Source organism: Lipotes vexillifer, unplaced genomic scaffold (genome assembly GCF_000442215.2).
Source record: "Lipotes vexillifer unplaced genomic scaffold, Lipotes_vexillifer_v1.1 scaffold184, whole genome shotgun sequence".
NCBI classification, from domain to species: domain Eukaryota; kingdom Metazoa; phylum Chordata; class Mammalia; order Artiodactyla; family Lipotidae; genus Lipotes; species Lipotes vexillifer.
In genome coordinates, this window is record NW_006783561.1 from 2,451,989 (window position 1) to 2,470,874 (window position 18,886).

Consider the following 18,886-nt stretch of genomic DNA (forward strand, 5'->3'; position numbering starts at 1 on the left):
ACAAATAGAAAACAGATCAAGTCACTCACCTGTCTAAATACCCAGCACCTTCCTGCTGATCTTAGAACATTCTCCAAAGTCCTTACAAGACCCCATGAGCGAGGCCATTTACCTCCGTCTGCAGCCCGTAGAGGCCCCTGTAGCTGCTGCCCATTGCAGCTCCCCACCACCTCCCACCTCCTTGCGTTCTGTGTTGCGCTTCCTCCAGTCACAATCTCTCTACTCTCAGGGTTTTTGTATATGTTGTCACTCTTCCTGGCGCCTTCTCCATACTCCATCCCTGCTTCCAGCCTCCTTTGCCCTGCTAACTCCTACCCGTCCTTCAGGGCACAGCACTCCCTATCACCCAGTACTCCTCCTGTCTCTGCACTCGTCACAGCACTGGGATCGCTGACTGCTTGTCAGTCCCTCCCCTAGTCAGGAAGACCATGTGTCTGCCCTGTTCATCTCGTGCTCTCCTGTCCACTAACCCACATATAGCAGGTGCTCAGTAAAAGAAGGATGGGATATAAATACATGGGTAGACAACTACAATCTGGAAGGAAAAGACACTGTGGTGGGAGGACAGAGACTTGAGTTAGAGTCCACATCTGAGCATGACGTGTGCAGGCCTAGAAATGTCACAGTTGGCTCTGGTCTGGGTTGCTGGATTGTTAAGTGAGAGAGAGGGAGGGAGGGAGGGAAAGCAGGAGTGGGGAGCAGAAGGGAGGGAGGAAGGAGGAGAGAAGGGAGAAGGTATAATAATCTGAGGAGTGTGGGGCAGGGAGGGTATTCAGCTCCCTTTGCTGCTCTGGTGCCAGCGTGCTTCCTCGCGCGCCACTAGAGGTCCCCCTTGCTCTTCACAACGGTGCTGAGAGCCCGCGCGCCGGCTCCCCAGAAGCGGAGCCCCTGCCTCTGCCCCTCCAGCCTGCTCTGCGGTCCCGGCAAGGCCCGGAGACGTGCGCGGCCCTTGGCCTCCTGGAGCAACAAACCGCAGGATCACTCCAGTCCCGACAAAAACTTCGTTGCGGTGCACTCGGCACCCCCGCAATGTGGCTAATATTAAGGAACCGTGCGAGGTCGGGCTGCGATTCCTGCCGTGGGTGCGGCTCCCCGGCTGGCGTGCAGGGAAGGGGGGGCGCAGGTAGGTGCGGGGCTGGCGGCGCCGCGCGACTCGGCGCCCGGCTCTCCTGCCTGGGTCCCGGCGCCCCGCCCTCCCGCCAGCCGCACCTGTGTGCGCTTTACAGGCCCCCGAGGCCCAGTTGCCTGTGGAGGTCCCCTCGCTGAGTTAGGAAACTGGTGTGTGCAGCTGCCCTGCCCTTCTCCAGCTCAGGGGCAGGTTAGAGCCGTGAGGGAGCCCGGCCGGGTTTGAGGACGCAGGGGCCTCGCTCAATTTCCCTGCTCCGGGAGAGGCTGTGCATCTGGAGTAGCTTAGAGAGGAGGCTCCTTTGAAATGGCCGTGAGTGATGCTACCCGCTGAGGAGGGCCGCTCGGAGGTGGCCGCAGCAGGCTAGGCCCCACTTGCCCAGCTGAAGCAAAAGCGTTCAGTAGGACGCTCATGACCCTCTCAGGGGAGCTCCTACTCCTGAGGGGTCATTGGGAGGATTACTTCCTCCCAAGCGTGTCCTGAAGCTTTCTCCTGTGTGTCGGGGGATTGTTCTCCTGCTAGGCTAATTGTTCTCATTTCCAAGTTTTCAGTGGCACGTGGTTCAGTGCATTCTTGCGCATGATAGTAGTTCACATTAATGCTTGTGGGGTTCCACTCAGTCAGCCTCTCCAAGGGTTCTCATGTGGTTGGTTGGACACTCCAATCCCTTACTCTGCTGTTGTTAAAGAGAGGAGACAAAGTGAAAAATGGAGGTGAACGCTTCCTTTTCCCCTTACCGCTTGAAAAGCCCGCATTATATATGAAGTTCCTGGCCACTTAGACAATTTGAGGCTGATAAGATCATTTGCCCTATGTCCTGTTCTTTGAGAACATATTGAAATAATGAGGAGTTTCAATCAAACTTCTGTATCACTGAACTAGGACTCCTTTACGCAAGCAGAGGTGGGGATTTTTAGGCAAGTTGTTAGGGATGTAAGCTTTTCCTGTTTGCAGTTAGGTTTGGGGGTCGTGATTTGATCTGTGTTCTATCCAAGTCTGTGTAATAATGGTTTATGCCATCATGGGATCCTACCATCTGCTTCTAGTGGTTTAAAATAACAGCACACTTGGCAAACAAGGTGAGAGCCCAGCTAAGAAACCTGGATTTACACTGATATTGTTAACTTCCAACAGAGGAGGCAGTCATCTGGGGGCACTCTGAGAAGACAATTTGATTCTGTGACCATCTCAAAGCTCCATGTCATAGGCATATCACACTCAAACCACAATAGGAACCAGCTATTAAAATCATGGAGACTTTACCATGTGGTTAACTCTGTTTCCTCCCATGGTAAAGACTTGGTGTCATGATCACCGACATTCACAAATGGTATGAAAGGCGCATTATTCATAGTCCTACTGTTCTTTGTGTTGTACAAATTCAATTATAACAGATGTAATCCTTACCCACTATGACAGAAAACACAGAAATATGCAAATGTGTGGTCAGAGGCACTATAATTAACACATTACACAAGGAGAGAAAGAAAATCAAACTTCATGGCCTGGATTTCAAGGCCTTCTGCATTCTGGCACTAATGTATTTTTATGGCCTCTCCCCTCACCTCATAAAGCATCCTCTATTCCAGTCACGTGAGACGATATGCTATGGCCCCAAACAAAATGGCCCTTGAACTTTCGTACTTCTAAACCTTTAGCAAGCTCATTCAATTGCCTGGAATCGCCTTCCCTCCAGCATTTCCTAGATGTATGGCTCATCCTTGCAGCTCCTGCTCAATGGTCCTCAGCCCTGAGGATTTCCCAGATTCCCAGGTTAGAATTCATCTCTCCCTTCCTTACGCATGCATCCTCCTATATTTACCCTCTGTGGTCGGTCTTGTCTTAAAGTATCCTGTGTGGGGAGGGACGAGGTTTCCCCAGTCCTAATTGTGTGGAGCTGGAAGGGGCAGTAGATGATCAGAAGCATTCTCTTTATTACAGGCAGTCTGCAGGTGAGATCAAGAGAGTCAGGTAAAAGGGCAGGCATGTGTGTGCACAGACAGGTTTTCCATATGTGAGGGTATGAAATAGAGTCCATTAGTCATGCCCAAAATGAGTTCCATTACTGTAAGGTCACGGCTTCCTGGAAACCTATTCAAATATGTTAAACCAAAGGGATAAATAGCTCAGTTTGATCAGATTTTGACAGTGTTCCCTATAACATCAGGTGCACTGGTGTACCCTCAAAAGGGAAAAATAAGATGTCCCGGTGGCACAGGTTCTGCTCCAGGGTCCACAGATGTCAGAGTACAAAGAGTGTGGTGACTCTGAGTTGTTCTAGAGAAGGTGAGTGGGGAGGAGGATAGGCTGTCAAGCGATTGCTGGTGTTTGGCAGCTGGTCCACAGCTTGGAGCTCCAACCCCTTGTCTGAATGAACCACATCCTGTTGTGGGTTCCCGATGCTTGGCAGCCAAAGAAATACTGATTCAAGGCCCTGGACCTGCTATAGGGATGAGGTGGATTAGGACTTTTCAGTCCCCTGAGGCTTATGTTTGTCCATCACCTAAACCACAGCCTCTGGAGGATGTGGAGAAAGGAGAAGAAAGGATAATTTCTTCTCTGCCCACCAGAACTGCGTATGTGTTCTGCTTCCCTGCCCCTCAGTTTAGAATCAACTGCCCAGAAACGTGTTAGCTTTACTCTAAGTGCTCATTTACCAGGATTTCATCTGGGTCATCTGGAACAGAATGGAAATCTCTGCTTGCAACGAGGGTCCCCAAGTGAGTGGAGCTGGGGTGGGGACACCACAGTATTGATGGACAGCTATGCAGAGAGATTCCAGCTGCTGGGAATGATCTGGAAGAAAATGTATTCTAGAGCTGAGAGCAAATGAAATCTCTCAGAAAGTAACAGTGAAAATGCTGGATTCCTAAACATCTTGGTTTAAGATGTCAAGTCACTGTAAAATATAAAAGCATTTTATAATCCTCTAATCTGCACAGAGATCTGTACATTACTAATCTGGGAGTTAAAACAAAACAAACAATAAAACCTTTGGGAACCGTACACATCTTTCCACTTAGTCATAGAGAACTCCCAGGGGCTCCTGGCATGTTCGCACCTTTGGCAAAATGGCTTAGTGCCTGAATGAAGAATAGAATCTGGGTGAAATCAGAGATGCAAATCAGCTGGAATCTTGTTCCAGCATTTTCTAGAGGGACAGTAGTTCTCAACTTTGGCCACATATTTGAATCACCTGGGGAGCTTTAAAAAATACTGGAGTCTGGGCCCCAGCCCAGAGACTTTGATTTAATTGGTCTGGGGTGCGGCTTGGGCACTGGGGTTTTTAAAGGCCCCCAGGTAATTCAAAGTGCAGCCATGGTTGATCAGCATGAGCTGATGACGAAAGAGTGGGAGTATGTTGGTAGCTGGGGCAGGGGTGGGGGATCAAATAGTTTTCTAACCATTACGTTCTAAATTTATTTTGAATAAACAGGTCTTTTCTTACGCTTTTGGAGTACCATGTAAGAGGCCACGTTTCTTAAACTAAAAAAAAGATGTGAACTTTTCAAAGGCAAATTTTTTGTTCAATAGTGTAGAGTGAGCACTTCTGCTATTTCTGCAGAACTGCTGCATTTAATGTTTTCCTTGTAGTGAGTACTCTGGTGAGATGGATGAGCTCCTCAATAGGTACCAGGGAAGTGTGTGCGTGGCACTTCACGGCAGGAATTCAGAACCAAATCCAATGGAGCAACTGCACAGATAAAAAACTCTGTATTTCTTTAGCACTGAGAAGGAAAAGTGTGCTTTTCTTGAAAAGCAAGGTCGCTATAGTCATTTAGATTCCTCTCAGGTCTTGGGCTGTGTCACAGAGAGCTCCCCACAGACAAAGAGCAGTTCAAGCTCTCTTCAGGCAGAAGGCACTAAAGGGGTTAAATATATCATTCAGCACCCTCACTATATTTTCCAGATATGTATATAATTAGTTACTTAGATAATGCTGTATGCATTGCTTATAGCTACTATCTCTTTAGGAGCCACCAAAAACCCTCAAATGAGCACAAGGGTGAAAAGAATCCAAACTCCTCTAAGTCTTGTTGAGTAAGCGTACATTGAGTAAAAATTGGAAGGCTTATTTCTCTACACTTTTACTTCTCCTTATTTTTTCTACAGACTGACTCTGAGCCTTAAGTATAAGAATTCTTATAAATACATATAGTCATATATATTTATATTTATACTCTCACAGCATCTATTTCAGACTTTCTGAACTGGGACACTAACCTGAACTTTGCTGGTTAGAAGTACCACCTTCCTGTTCACCTACGACCATTTCGTAAATCTCCCCAATCCCAGGCATCTCTCTTGCCTCTCCTTGCTCCCAGCCTCTGCAGCTCCTCTGTCCCTCTGAGGGGCTCTGAGTGGCCTTTCAAAAGGCCTGCAGGTGATGTGGTTACATGTGCAACAGCAGGGCCTTTACCTCCAGGAAAAAGAGGTCTCCATCATCTTTTTTTCTGACATTTTAAAACTGGCATCTGAAGCCCTGCAGAGGTTAACAGGTTTCCTTACACACTCTCAGCTTAAAAAGCACTATTGATGTTCCTTAGCTCTTACAGAACATCAAAGCAAATTCCAAACGCATTAAAGAAATGAATATAACAAATGAAACAAAAAAGAAACTAGAAGAAAGTAAAGATATATAGTTATCTGATTTCAGGAATATAAGTAGATAACCATATAAATGGAAAGAAGGAACCACAAAGCAAAAGATAGATTTAACTGTATAAAAAGGGAACACTTCTGTATGTCAAGATAATACCCTAAAAATGAAATAGTTGGAAAAATAGAAAATAAAATGCTGAGGAAAATATTTCAACACATATGATAGGTAGCAAAGGGGAAATTGCCTTATATTAGAAAAAACTTACAAATCATTAATAAAGTGGATAACAGCCCAATAGAAAAATAAACAAAGGGGATGTAGAAAATTCACAAAAGCAATAAAATGCTAATAGATGCAAAAATTTCCACCTCACTAATACTTAAAGAATACAACTTAACATAATAATACTGTTATTCATTATGAAGTTGGAAAAGATTTTAAAATATTACTGTTCTGTGTTGCTGAGGTAAATTGTAATAACAAAATGTTCACATTTCCCACTCCTTCTCAGACCTCCACAACTAAGCTTGTCTGAGGTAAGAAAATTGAACAGTTAATCATATGAGATAAGTTTATAACTCAGTGGATTCCAAGGTGAACAGACAGTGAGTGTCAGGGAACCTGCTATTTGAGGAACGGCTGAAGAAGCTGAGTGTTTAGCTTGGAGGCTAGAACTCTAAGGGAACACATACTGGAAAATTGTTACAAGGGTGGTATAGATTTACTCTGCTTAATTTTTCTAAAGCGAGGATAGAAATGGGAAGAAAACACCCTTTGGCCACAAGTAAGGAGGATCTTTCCTGCCATAAGACCTGTCTAGTCCTAAAGTGGGCCAACTCATGAGATGAAGAGTCTTATCAAACAGAAGCTGACGGGCTTTTTGTCAGGGATGTTATAGAAGAAACTTCTTGATCTCTAAGAGTACTTCCAAAGTTTTCCTCTATAAAGTCATCTTTTAATAACTTCAGAACTTTTATAGAGTGGTTTATTTTAAGAAGAAACTAATTTAAATGATCCCAGACAAGTGAGGATAATGGAAACCTGCAGGGAGTACATCTGGTCGACCAGAGTTCAAAAACTCCAAGTACCAACTAATATCAGCAGTATAGAACTTGAACACTTAGATGTCTTGAATCTGCTGAGATATATGGAGTAATGGCCCCTTCAGTCCCAGAAGACAGGTCTTCAGGTTTTGTTTCTGAGTGAGAATTCTTGGTATAGAATTCTTAAGTTTAAGGTTTTTCCTAAAGCTCCTTTTACCAGATCTGTCCATGTCCCAAAATAAATGTGATGCTTCCCGATATCTGTGGTGGGTCAGGTGGTGGCCTGTTCAGCCCTCTGGACTTTTCATACTAGCCAAGCTCTGAATCTGGAGATGAAGTATCATAACGTGGTCTGTTCCCACAGGGACATGAAGATATTTTTAAAGTCTTAGCACCTGGGAATTACTTCAGTATTTTCAGAGCCTCTCTGTTTGGCTAACATCAAATGACACCTCTCTAAAGGCATGCAGTTAGATGCCAATGTTTTCCTCTGATATAGGATTTAATGAGGCTGAAATCAAAGCAAAAGTTATATCCCACAGAGATGGAAAAAACAAGTAGTACGTAGAAAAAGAAGAAAAAGATGTTCATTTCTTCACAGAACAGGCAATAAGATTCTTGGTTCATAGGAGGCTTGAAATTCTTTCAGCTAAAATCATGGCAGCTGAAGGAGAGGCTCATGCAGATATGAAATTTAAACATTTAATATGAAACCTATTAGCCCCAAAGCAGAAATATTCTGTACCTCTCTCATGGCACCACCCACAGTGGTTTTGCTGCTTCTAATAATAGAGATGAACTTTTTGAGGGCAGAGACCTCGGAATCCCTTTCCCCTCCAAACATCCCTATTAAATAGCTCTTGAAGGTCAGGTGATGACATGGCCTGGCATTAGGACAATCAAGAGACATTCTGATCTGAAACATCACATTAAACTTCACGTTCAGACTTTTTTCCTAATTTGTCTACTTGGGTTTCCCGAGTTCTTATTAATTATGGGACCACAATTCATTAAGAATTTAGCCAGATTAATTGCCACTGAAAGTTAGAGTGCTGAAGAGGAAGAGTTATGTCTGGCACAAAGTAGGATCTCAATCAAAGTTGATGAATGGATGAAGATACATACTCTCCAGTTTCCCTGGGAATCCTCCCCTGACAGCATCTTTCCCTCTGAGGGTGGGCTCCATTAGGTTTAGGGGATCTGGCAGTGTCTGTGTGCATGGGGTCAGAATATAAAATGCTGAGATTGATTTTTAGAGACCTCAAGTTAAATCAACTTACAGGCACTCCTGGTATTTAATAATCCTTTTGTTTGAGAAGAGCATAGAAGAAACAGAATGGAATTCCCTGATTTTGCTGAGAAAAAAAACAGTTTTCCCTAAAATTCTGTGATTGGGAAATGAAATCTTAGAAGCAGCTCAAAGAAGAACTTTTACGGAGGATCTGAAATTAGGACTTGTGAAGAAAAGTTAATGGAAAAGGGATGAGTTAGCCTAAAGGAGAGAAAACTGGTGGGTCACCTAATACTTTTCAAATATATTCATAATGTATCATGAATACATAATACATTGTATTCTTAAGCCTAAGATGAAATGAACTCAGACAGTATCATGACAGAGCTCGGCTATATATAATGTATATTTTTCAATATCATTATAATTTTACATTACTGGACTCTCAGGGTAGCACAGTGTTGAAGAAAGTGCAGCGGACTTGGGGTCAGGAGAACTGGATGCTAGGTACTTTCTAGCTCTGTCACTTAATAGTTGTGTGACTCTTGAATGAGTCACTTAGTGCCCTAAAATTCAGTTTCTTCAACCCTAAAATGCTTCACGGTGCTGTTTATTATATATAAAGTCCCAGCCACAGGCACGGTCTGCCTCAGTGTTCCTATAAAATTAAATGGTCAGACACGATTGAAACTGTGGGCACTCCTTCCCTAGAGGTCTTTAGATATAGAGCACCTTCTGGTCCAGATGTCCTAGCTACGGACTGTCTGAGGGCAGAGGAGTGAACCAGACCACCTCAAAGCATTATTCCACCCCAGGGTTATTAGCATCAGTGCATCAGAATAGAAGAACCAGTGTGATGAAAGTTGTTTCCTTCTTTTCCAATTTTTGGATCGTTTTCCCTCCAAATGGAATTGAATATGACACATAGGGCAGAATGCTGGGATCTGATGAGACACCTGCTCCTGGTTTGACTTCCCCCTACAAAGTGAGTCTTCCTGTTTTTTGATGTAAATTGCCTTACTTGACCCAACTTTATGTTGCTTCTCTGTTTGCTGAAAGACATTGGAGATATTTATGTCTTGGGTAGAGATGATTCCCTAAAGGACAATGTTCATTGATTTGTGATCACATGAGGCATTGGGCAGATTCTCTCGTAGACAGTAGAGCTGCCCCAAAGGTGCTCTTAGACTTACCTAGAAGGGGAAATATTACTGTCTTAGGTGTGAATGGTTAGTGTTTCCCCCAGAAAGGTGAGAAAGCAGTGAAAATGACAGGGGAGGGACCTACAGCTGGAGATTTTTTGGAAGAAAACTAGCCTGGTATAACTACCACTTTCTCTTGTAGCACTAGTTTCTTTGTGTGGCTTTCTGGTGGCTTGAAGAAGCTACTTTTCTGGTGACCGTAGAGACAATAGGCTCTACAAGTGAAGTGGGCGTGGGGGGAGGGAAATGGAAGAAAATAATAGAATTTTAGAGTTTGATGGGAAGCAGTAATCTTGCACCTCAACCTCCCACTGAGTAAGGAATCTTAGAGCACCTCTGAGGTGGCCATGGCCACTCATTCCTTGATTAATAGTCTACCTCCTGAGAAAGCCTGTCCTGTCCTCAGTTAAGCCAGGCATGCCTTTGGAAAATGAGCTCGTTTTGTGGTGAAATCTTTCTCTTTCAAATTGTAGTCCCTGGTTTTCTGTCATTTTAGAGGATCCTGGGCCAAATCTGTTTTCTTTCACTTAGCAGCCCTCTGAATATCTGAAGAAAGTCCTCACAACTTACCTTATTTTTCTTGTCTAAATTAAATCTCCCCATTTTCTTCAGCCATCTTTGAAGAATATATATTCCAGACACAGAATACCCTTCTCTGGTACACACTGCAGTTTTCTAAAAGTTTCCCTTCTTCTGTCCCATAGGGTATAGGGAACCCACCTTTTGTCTGGTTCCCACAGTGAGAACTGTCTCTTACATGAAGAGTCGAGACTTGAGTGGCGGGTCTTACGACTGGTTCACTCACTGATATCAGAAACAGGAACCTTCACTGTGGACCTGGATGTCTGGACTCAGGAAGTCCAGACATTGAGGCCTGATGAGTGGCCTCAAAGGTGCTTCCTGTACAATACCTAACATCCCTGAGCCCCAAGTTCACATGCAGCTACCCTTTCAGAGATCTGAACTATTTCCAACCCTGTTGGCAATTCTAAGAGAAGGAGAATTACCCCATGTTCTCTACCCATCAAAAAAGTTTGCCGCTATCTCCCTAATCTTAAAACCCCAGGCCAAAAGGCCCAACTGGTGGCTTGAATGGCACACTGATCTGCTTTATAGCCTCTTCCTGGTTCCTAAAGACAGAAGCAGTTACAGGTTCGCAGAGCTTTCCATCCTCTTCTGAACTGACATGGCTTCAGGCTACAGCAAGGAATTAGCAGGCACAGAACACAGAATCTGGCCCCAGAGGTTTATAAATGAGAGAAGGAGACACCAAAGGCTGAAATCACTTCCTAGCATTTCCTTTCATCCTTTCCTGCAGAGTCTGCTGCACCAAAACCACATTCTTCCTGTGAGACCCTCATCCCAGAACCATGGAGGGCTCCTGCTCTTATGAGCAGTTACTGAGGAGAGTGGGATGTGCCACCTGAACGTGTGCACGGCAGTCCCTGTCCGGCAGCTTACAGTCAGAGATGGCTCAGCACGTTCTGTCTAGAATGAGAGAGGTGTTAAATTAGCAGTAGTTCACAGGAAGAGGAACAGGCTTGGAGAAGTGAGTGAAGGGCCCAGAGTTCCACAGTGAAGTGTACTGGCAGGAATAGGGCTGGAGTCCAGTTCTGTTGACTTCTAATCCCAAACTCTCTTTAATACAATATATGTAAAATCATGTGTGTGTGTCTGTATTTATACTTCTATATGTATGTGTATGCATGGATGTGTGAAATTTTCATTTGTAGAAGGCTTCATTTCACCCATATGCTCTAATTTGATTCTCACAATAACCCCACTTGACAGGTAAGGGAGCTGAGGTCACACAGGTAAATGGTAGCCTGGGTTCATATCCAGGCTTCCGGGTTCCAGCTCCCTCTTCTTCTAATTGCATAACATGCTATTTGATTTCAGTGGGTGTCACCAAATTCCTCTTCAGGACCCCTGTGGAATGAAATTCTCTTTTCCCCTGTCCTTCTCTAACGTTGTCAACAAAGCCAGAACATAGCTCCTCACCAAGATGGTGACAAGGTTAGATGCACGAGAGCATAACTGGAAATGCAGCATATTGGTAAGCCAGTGAGAGTCACTTCAGTCACTCTAAAGAGCACGTATAAGCAGGACAGGGGCCAAGGTGTGGCCAGGTTCAAACATCAGAGCTGTGATCCTGGAGGCAGGGACATAGAGTTGGGTAAATAGGGTTAGAGGCCTGTGCTCTTGGTTGATGGAGAAACAAGCTCATAAAATGGTGCCACACTGGACCATCATTTCCTCATGTTTCATGGTTTTGCATTTATGCAGTTCTTATGTCTTTTTATCATAATCTTAACAAATGTCTTATCCACACATTATCTTGAAAGTCTGAGAAGATGCCACCACTTTTGAAGAACATTCTTAGAGCAGTTGTTCCCCTCTTCGTCCCCAACCGGCTAGAGTTCTGAGTTGAGGCAAAGGAAGGCAATGGGCATTTACTGAGCGTTTATACTATGTATCAGGAACTTTACATAGATGACTTCATTTACTTCTCTTCACAGGAGAAGTTTTACAGTTGAAGAAACTGAGGCTCATAGAGATGATGTAACTTGCCTCAGGACACAGCCAGCAAGTGGTAGAGCTGGGATTTGACACCTCAGCCTGTTAGACTAAGGCATTTGGTTGGTTCCTTCCACGTGGTACACGTGGTCTTCCTGACATTGGGCAGGCTCAGCTCCTAATATCTTGGGTTCTAGAGGACCCTGAACTGTCACAATCACTGCTGAGGAGTCAGTCCCTTTGCCAGACGTGACTTTGTGAGTCATTACTGAATGGCAGTGGGAGACTTAAACATACGGGCCTCAGAAAATCAGACAAGGATGAGAATTTTAGAGCCAGAAGGGACCTTACCAAATATATAGCAACTCTTGAATTTTGCAGATGAGGAAACTGAGGCCTAGGGGTTAGGATTAAAGGATTTGCCCATGTTATTTAGTGAACCAGAACCAAGTCTCCTGCCTAGAATGAAGACCAGGAACTCAGCACACCAGTCATGAACTACTGGGAAATGGAGAGACGGGATAAAATGCTCACGGGAGTTCTGCTGGGATAAATAGGATTGAGTGGAAAGAAAAGTGGGAGCAATGTACTTATAGCCAGAAAAAAGAGCCAGTATGTGAACCAAGACTGAATACAGATCTAGCGTGGGCTAAAGAGGCTCAATAAGTGACTTCCCAGATTGTGTTTTGTTCCCTTTGCATATACAGTTGGAAACCAAATGCAAGCCACCAAGGTTGCAGTGAAACAGCAAACAATTATAGCGCAAATAGTTGTGGTCAGCTGTGGGAACACAAGCCACCTGCTCCAAGTTTATAGCTTTGTTAAACTTGGTAAACATTAAAAAAGGAATGGGAGCGCTCCCAGTTTGTATAGCATCCCATACCCTTCCTGGGAGGCCTTCCTCCAGGATGGGGTGGCCTAGAGCTGCTTTCTGTGTTGCCAAAGTCTCTAGAAGAGACTGAGGGAGGTAGAGTATCACAGAATCATACACTTACAGAGTTTGAAGAGACCACAGAGCCCCCAGAATATAATTTCTCTCCTAATGTTCAGATAAGGAAACTGCGTTCCAGAGAGGTGATGTGCCCAAAACTATAAAGTTAGGGGCAGAACTGACTCTTTTTTTATTCTTACAGTGATTTTATTTTATTTATTTCTCCAGGGTTTTATTTACATTTATTTTTTATTAAATTAAAAATTAATCCAAATTAACCCCAAATTAAATCTTTTAATTAAATCCAAAATTTTAATTCATTAGCACTGACTCCTGATCTCTGAACTTCTGATCCTTTGTCCAGTGCTCCTTCCTTTAAGCCCCACAAGGTTTGTAGATGGAGACAAACAGGGAGTTACAGCATTACAGAATGTTATAGCTGGAATGGATGTGGTTCTTAACCACCACTGTTTTTGGTTGTCACATGACTGGGGGTGCTATTAGCATTTAGTGGGTGGGGACCAAGGATGCTAAATAGCTTAAAATGTGATCATCCTGCATAATGAAGAATCCTGTGGTCCAGAATCCAAGAGTGTCCTTGTTGAGATATATTTTGTCCACCGTTTGACTTTATGGCTGGGGACTCTAAGCCTAGAGACAGGGAGGGGCTTGACCAGGGTCCTAAAGGGAGTAAGCAGTCCCTGAGTGAATCAGCAGCAGCCTTGGTGCCCTGAGCAAAGCGGCACTCCAGCTCCCTGCACACCCAGCTCCTGCTGCGCTCGCTCCGAAGCTACTTCCGGGTCGGCACTTACTTGGACTTCAGGCCCTCCTGTCCATAGGGCTGCAGTAGGTACTGGTGCACAAGCTTGTCCCTGAGAGTCCCGGCCAGTTTAATTTTCTTTCTTGATCGGTGCAAGTTGATGATAAAAAGTGTAATGGACCCTCGAACATAGTTGTGGCTGATATCCAGAGAGAGAGAGAGAGAGAGAGAGAGAGAGAGAGAGAGAGAAAGATGGAAACACAGTGGTCTGTTAGATGCTTCTAGATCATTTACAGGCTGCACGAAACAGGACTACCCCAGGAAAGGGCACTTATTTTACGGTTCTTGGCCATCCTAGCCCTTCAAAGACAGGAAGGCCTTGTTACTGTGGTGTCCTGCAAAGAAGATACCCACTTCCCACCACACCCCTTTTGTTTTTGTTTAAATGTATTGCAATAATTTTAGAAAACAAAATATCTTTTTCTGAATATGGAAGTAAAATATGCTGATTGGAAAAAAAGGAAAAATATAGAGAAACACAAAGAAGAAAAAGAAAAATCTCCCATAATCCAAGTGTCTTAAGATATGATAACATTTTGGTAGATACCCTTCCAGTATTTTTTAGTTTATTAATTTAACAAATATTTACTGAGTTCTTTGACACATACATATATATATTTCTCAGTTTTTACATAATTGGGATCACATTGTTCACCAGTTCTTTTAGTTCGTGAACATCTTAAACATGCTGCCATGTTATTGTTACTATATATATATCTATATATATATAGATATATATATAGATATATATCTATATATATATATTTTTTTTTTTGCGGTACGCCGGCCTCTCACTGCTGTGGCCTCTCCCGTTGCGGAGCACAAGCTCCGGACGCGCAGGCTCAGCGGCCATGGCTCACGGGCCCAGCCGCTCCGCGGCACATGGGATCTTCCCAGACCGGGGCACGAACCCGCATCCCCTGCATCGGCAGGCGGACTCTCAACCAGTGTGCCACCAGGGAAGCCCTATATATTCTTCACTTATAAAAGAATATTGAGTTCTTCAATCACAGAAATTTATTTAACTAGGCTCCTCCTTTGGGGACTTATGTTGTTTGTAATTTTTTGCCATTATAAATTATGTGATGCAGGACCTCATTTATATAAACTTTTTGCACTTCATGATTATTTCTGATGGATAAAGTGCTGGAAGTTGGAAACACTAGGTCAAAGGGAATGCAGTGTATGATTCCTCACCATATCTGATTCCTACCCAGTTGGTGCCCCTCTCTGTGGGAAGATTATTTTGTCCCTGCTCTGTTGAACACTAGAGTGATCACATGATTGGCTTTGGTCAATGCAGTGTGGGTGGACATGTTAAAACCTCTGGGGCAGAGGCTTTAGTAAGCAGCCCATATTTTGCCATGTCTCTCTTCCCTCTGCCAGAAGACTGACAATGTTCTTGAGAGAGGCTGCTCTATTGATCTGCATCCTGGAATGAGGATGATGTGGAGAGAGATACAGCTGAGCCATGACAGACAAGTAGTGTGAAAGAGAAATACATTTTCGTATTGAAAGCCATGGAGATTTGGAGGTCCTTTGTTATCAGAGCATAACCTCATCTATCCTGACTAATATACACATTTTGATAATATTGATATTATCTAGAAAGCTTGCATCAGTTTGCTCTGATCACCTACGTATGAGAGCACCCATATCCTCATACCCCTAAGAACACTGGATATTAACCTTTTAAAATATCTTTCTCAACCTGAGAGGTGATAATGGGATTTCAATGTTGTATTAATTTGTATTTTTAAAAAATTCACACTGAGGCACAGTATTTTTTTTTCATTTGCCTCTTTGCCATTTCTTCTTTTGTAAACTGTTCATGCCCTTTGCCCATTTTTCTATTGATGTATAAAAACTATTTATTTATTAAAGATAGTGATCCTTTGTTTGCATGTATATTGCAAAATTTTTCCCAGTTTTCTTTGACTGATTCAATTTGTTTGCATTGTATTCTGATGTACAAAAGTTCAAAACTTCTAGGCAGTCAAATTTATTGACCTTTTTTATTTCTACTTTTGCTACTTTACCTACCCCATGATTATATAACTATTCACTGTTTTGGAATCCTTTTAAACCAGCACAGGTTTAAAAAATGGCCCCATCCTGCTTTCAAAGGAGAAATTCAGAGTAACTCTAAGTCAACTGTGCCCACAGGAAAATATCATTCTTTTCAGAAACAGCATACCTCAGCCTCTAGGGTCACTCATCTATGCCTCTAAATGTGCTAATTAAGAGTTGAGTAACCAAGGGCCAGTCATTGTGATAACTTGGATTAAAAAAAAATACAGAATACAGTTTCCAGGTCTCATCCCTTTATTTAATCCATTTGTGATTGGGGTCTGGGAATCGATATTTAAAAAAAATCTTTCCAGGATATTTGGCAGATGAGTTTGGTTTGGGAACCACTTGCCTAGAGCAATCCATTAAGGTTATGAGAAGAATTCCCAGAGTATACCCTTTTGGCTGTGTGTCCGATGATTTTTCTTGCATCTGTAGGAGGGTACATTATTGCATTCAAGGTTTTTTGGATACCTGAATTGATATTCTGATAAGTTATTAAATGACTCTTCTATTTGGTCCCTCCTCCTCTGGTCCTTCTTCTCGGTCCCCTGAAGCATGTGAACTAGCCTTTGGAGCCAGAAGAGAATTGCCAATTTATTTGTGCAGACTTGTGTCATCAGAGATCTCAAGAAAGATGCTGCTAGCCGATGTTAGCATTTACCAACATTAAAGAACACCAACAAAATTCCATTGGTGGGCTTTAAGCTTAGCTTAGCTGTGTGCAAAACTGAGGAAGACATCATTAACTACAGGCACTGCGGGCTTCAGTGTGTGAGCAAAAGCAGGCGTGCATGAGTACCAATTTTCACAGACTGTGGTAAAACCTTCTGCTAACTCCCATCAAACAACCTTCTCAAAGGCTAGCAGCAGAGGCGGACAGAGCTGCGTGTTTGCATTTAGGAGTTTCTCCTCTGCAGAGCTGGGGCAGAATGAGCCCTTGGAGATGGCAGAGGAGAAGGGAGGGATGTGGGGAAGTGGTGGGTGGGAGGGAGACCTGAAATCACACCACTGCTTCAGGGAAAGCTATCTTTTCAAGCTGCTCGGCAGTGGTCTGATTTCCATTTACACAGTTCCACTGGGGGAGACAAGCCAGTACTGAAAGCCAACCCAGACACCAACTTGCCGAGGCTCTCACGGAGCTCACGGAGCCTCCTCAGGTCGGAACTGGCATTGAAGACCCCCTCGGTCATCACTTTCCCTGCTTGGCTGATGGGCAAGGACATTAAGCAGAGGCCTTTGGCTGTGAAGACCCATTCTTGGCTGGGGAATGCAGCACCAACCTGAAAGTACTATGCTGAGAAACCAGATTCCTGAAGAATGTACATTCTCTGCCGACAGAAAAATAATCTTGGAGGACTATCTGTTCCCTAAGGAAATGGGGTCTTACTGAAGGTGTGGACTGGAGGCAACTGCTGACCTTCTGATGTTGTCAAGTCCAGGGGGCTTTTGGTTCTCTTAGTTAATGCCCCTTCTGTCTGGTAGAACATCTGTCTTGTTCCATGTCTCACTCATGGTAAGACTTTGTCACCAACAGAGAATGCATGTATCTGGAGTTCATCTTTCTGGCTGTTCTTTTGCTGCCTGACATCCCTATGTTGCCATGTGGGAGGGGGAGGAAGTGAGTCAGGAGTGGGGACTGGGCCTGGAATATCATGGATAGAAGAGGCGAGGGGTGTCATATGGGGAGGTGCATCTTGACTTACAGATGAAAAACAGTCCCTGTTCTAGAAATGTCTCCAGTGAAGCTGGCCATTTCCAGTGAAAGTCTATGTGTTTGAAAACTGTGTTGGTCCATTGTCTCCAAATCTAATTCAAAGTTCTTGGGTTCGGTAAAAGTCAGGCCATGTCTTGCCAAACATCTTTTTCCCTAATTTCAAAGCCGCTGTGTATTTTAAGCGAAATGTAATCCACATGTTTCTGATTCATTTACACTTAACTCATCAAAATATTGTTTTGTAAGAGCTATTTGATGTCCAAGAAGCCTCAGGAACCTTTTTATGAGTCTTTAGAAAAACTTCTTCTGAAAAACAGGAAGTTGTGCTTTGCTAATAATAAACGAACTTGAACCCCAAGAGGCTCAATTTTGCTTCAGTATCCACCAGGCTCCAGTTGGTTCTGAACTTGGCTAAGGACCTCAGCTCCTCCCAGAAACATACATTGTGTTAGCAGAATGGTTTAGAAAAAGAAGGTTTCCTAGTCAAAACTTATTCATTCTCTGAATAAGACTTAGGGTGAGAACTGCTATGCTGCCAGTGTCCTAATTTGTTGGCTCTAGAACAGAAAGCAGAAAAGCACCTGCTAGTGTTGGTATGAGCATCTAACTCTTTATCCTAAATCAGTCATAAAAGACAATGGTCTTCTAGGTCAGAAACGACCCACAGTGTAAGAGATGCCATGAGAGGGAGTGAGGTATTCAAGTAGAGGTTCATGACTGTCAGGGAGATTGTAAAGGGCATCTCTGTGTTATATAGGACACCAGGCCAAAGATCTCTAAGGGCTCTTTCCAAATGTAAAAATCTTTACATTACTAATGTTGCTACTTGCCTATACGTGTGATACCATAGAAGCTTTGGAATTTAATACGATAATACAAATGCAAATATCTGGCAAGATGCTTGGCACATAGCAAGTGTTCAATACAGACTGGAGTGCAGGAGTTATTTTAAAAGACCCCTTCTTTGGTTTATTCTACTGGTAAACTTATACTTTCTCACTCAATTCCCTATTTTGAGCAAGGATATATATTTTCAGAGTATTAGTCAAGACTGGACAGCGTGAAGCTAACATGCCCACTCTGGGACATTTCTGTGACCTTGGCCTCTTTGGCCACAGATAAACTAAGTGAACCAGGAGTGCTTCCTCGTGACTGCTATGGAGGATGCGGGGGCACAGACAGGGCACGTGGCTTCCCACAGAGAAGGAGCAGAGACACTTCTACCTTTGTGCCCACCTATCTAAGGCACCGGACACCCACGGACATGGAGAAGATCTGCAAACTCAGCCAGCTCAGCGCATCCACGGTGGGCTTTCTTCTCTCATAGGAACAAAAAGACCTTCACCCCAGTAATCACTAAGGTCATCTGTGGAACAGATTAGTAAAGTCATTTCTTTCTTTTATGTAACAGGGAGAAAGAGGGATGGAACTGACAGAAGCACAGTGGCACGGTTTCCCCAGAGAGGTTCTGGAGTGACTTTCCATAGAAAGCAGAGGAGACCTGGTGATGGAGAGAGAATATTGAATGCAATGAATGATTTGATGCTAGTGAATGGCGGAATTCTTAACCATTCCACCACACCCCTTCCTTCTGGCCAGTGTGGTAACAGCAAAGGGAAAAAGAGG

General features: G+C 43.7%; 1 protein-coding gene across 1 annotated transcript in view; it reads right to left on the reverse strand.

Annotated features, from left to right (window-relative positions):
• HPSE2 (heparanase 2 (inactive)) overlaps positions 1 to 18,886 on the reverse strand; it is a 268,280-nt gene that overhangs the window by 5,359 nt on the left and 244,035 nt on the right. Inside the window, exon 9 of the mRNA XM_007456244.1 lies at positions 13,466 to 13,612. Within this exon, the coding sequence (XP_007456306.1) occupies positions 13,466 to 13,612 (147 nt within the window). The remainder of the gene's footprint in view (positions 1 to 13,465; positions 13,613 to 18,886) is intronic.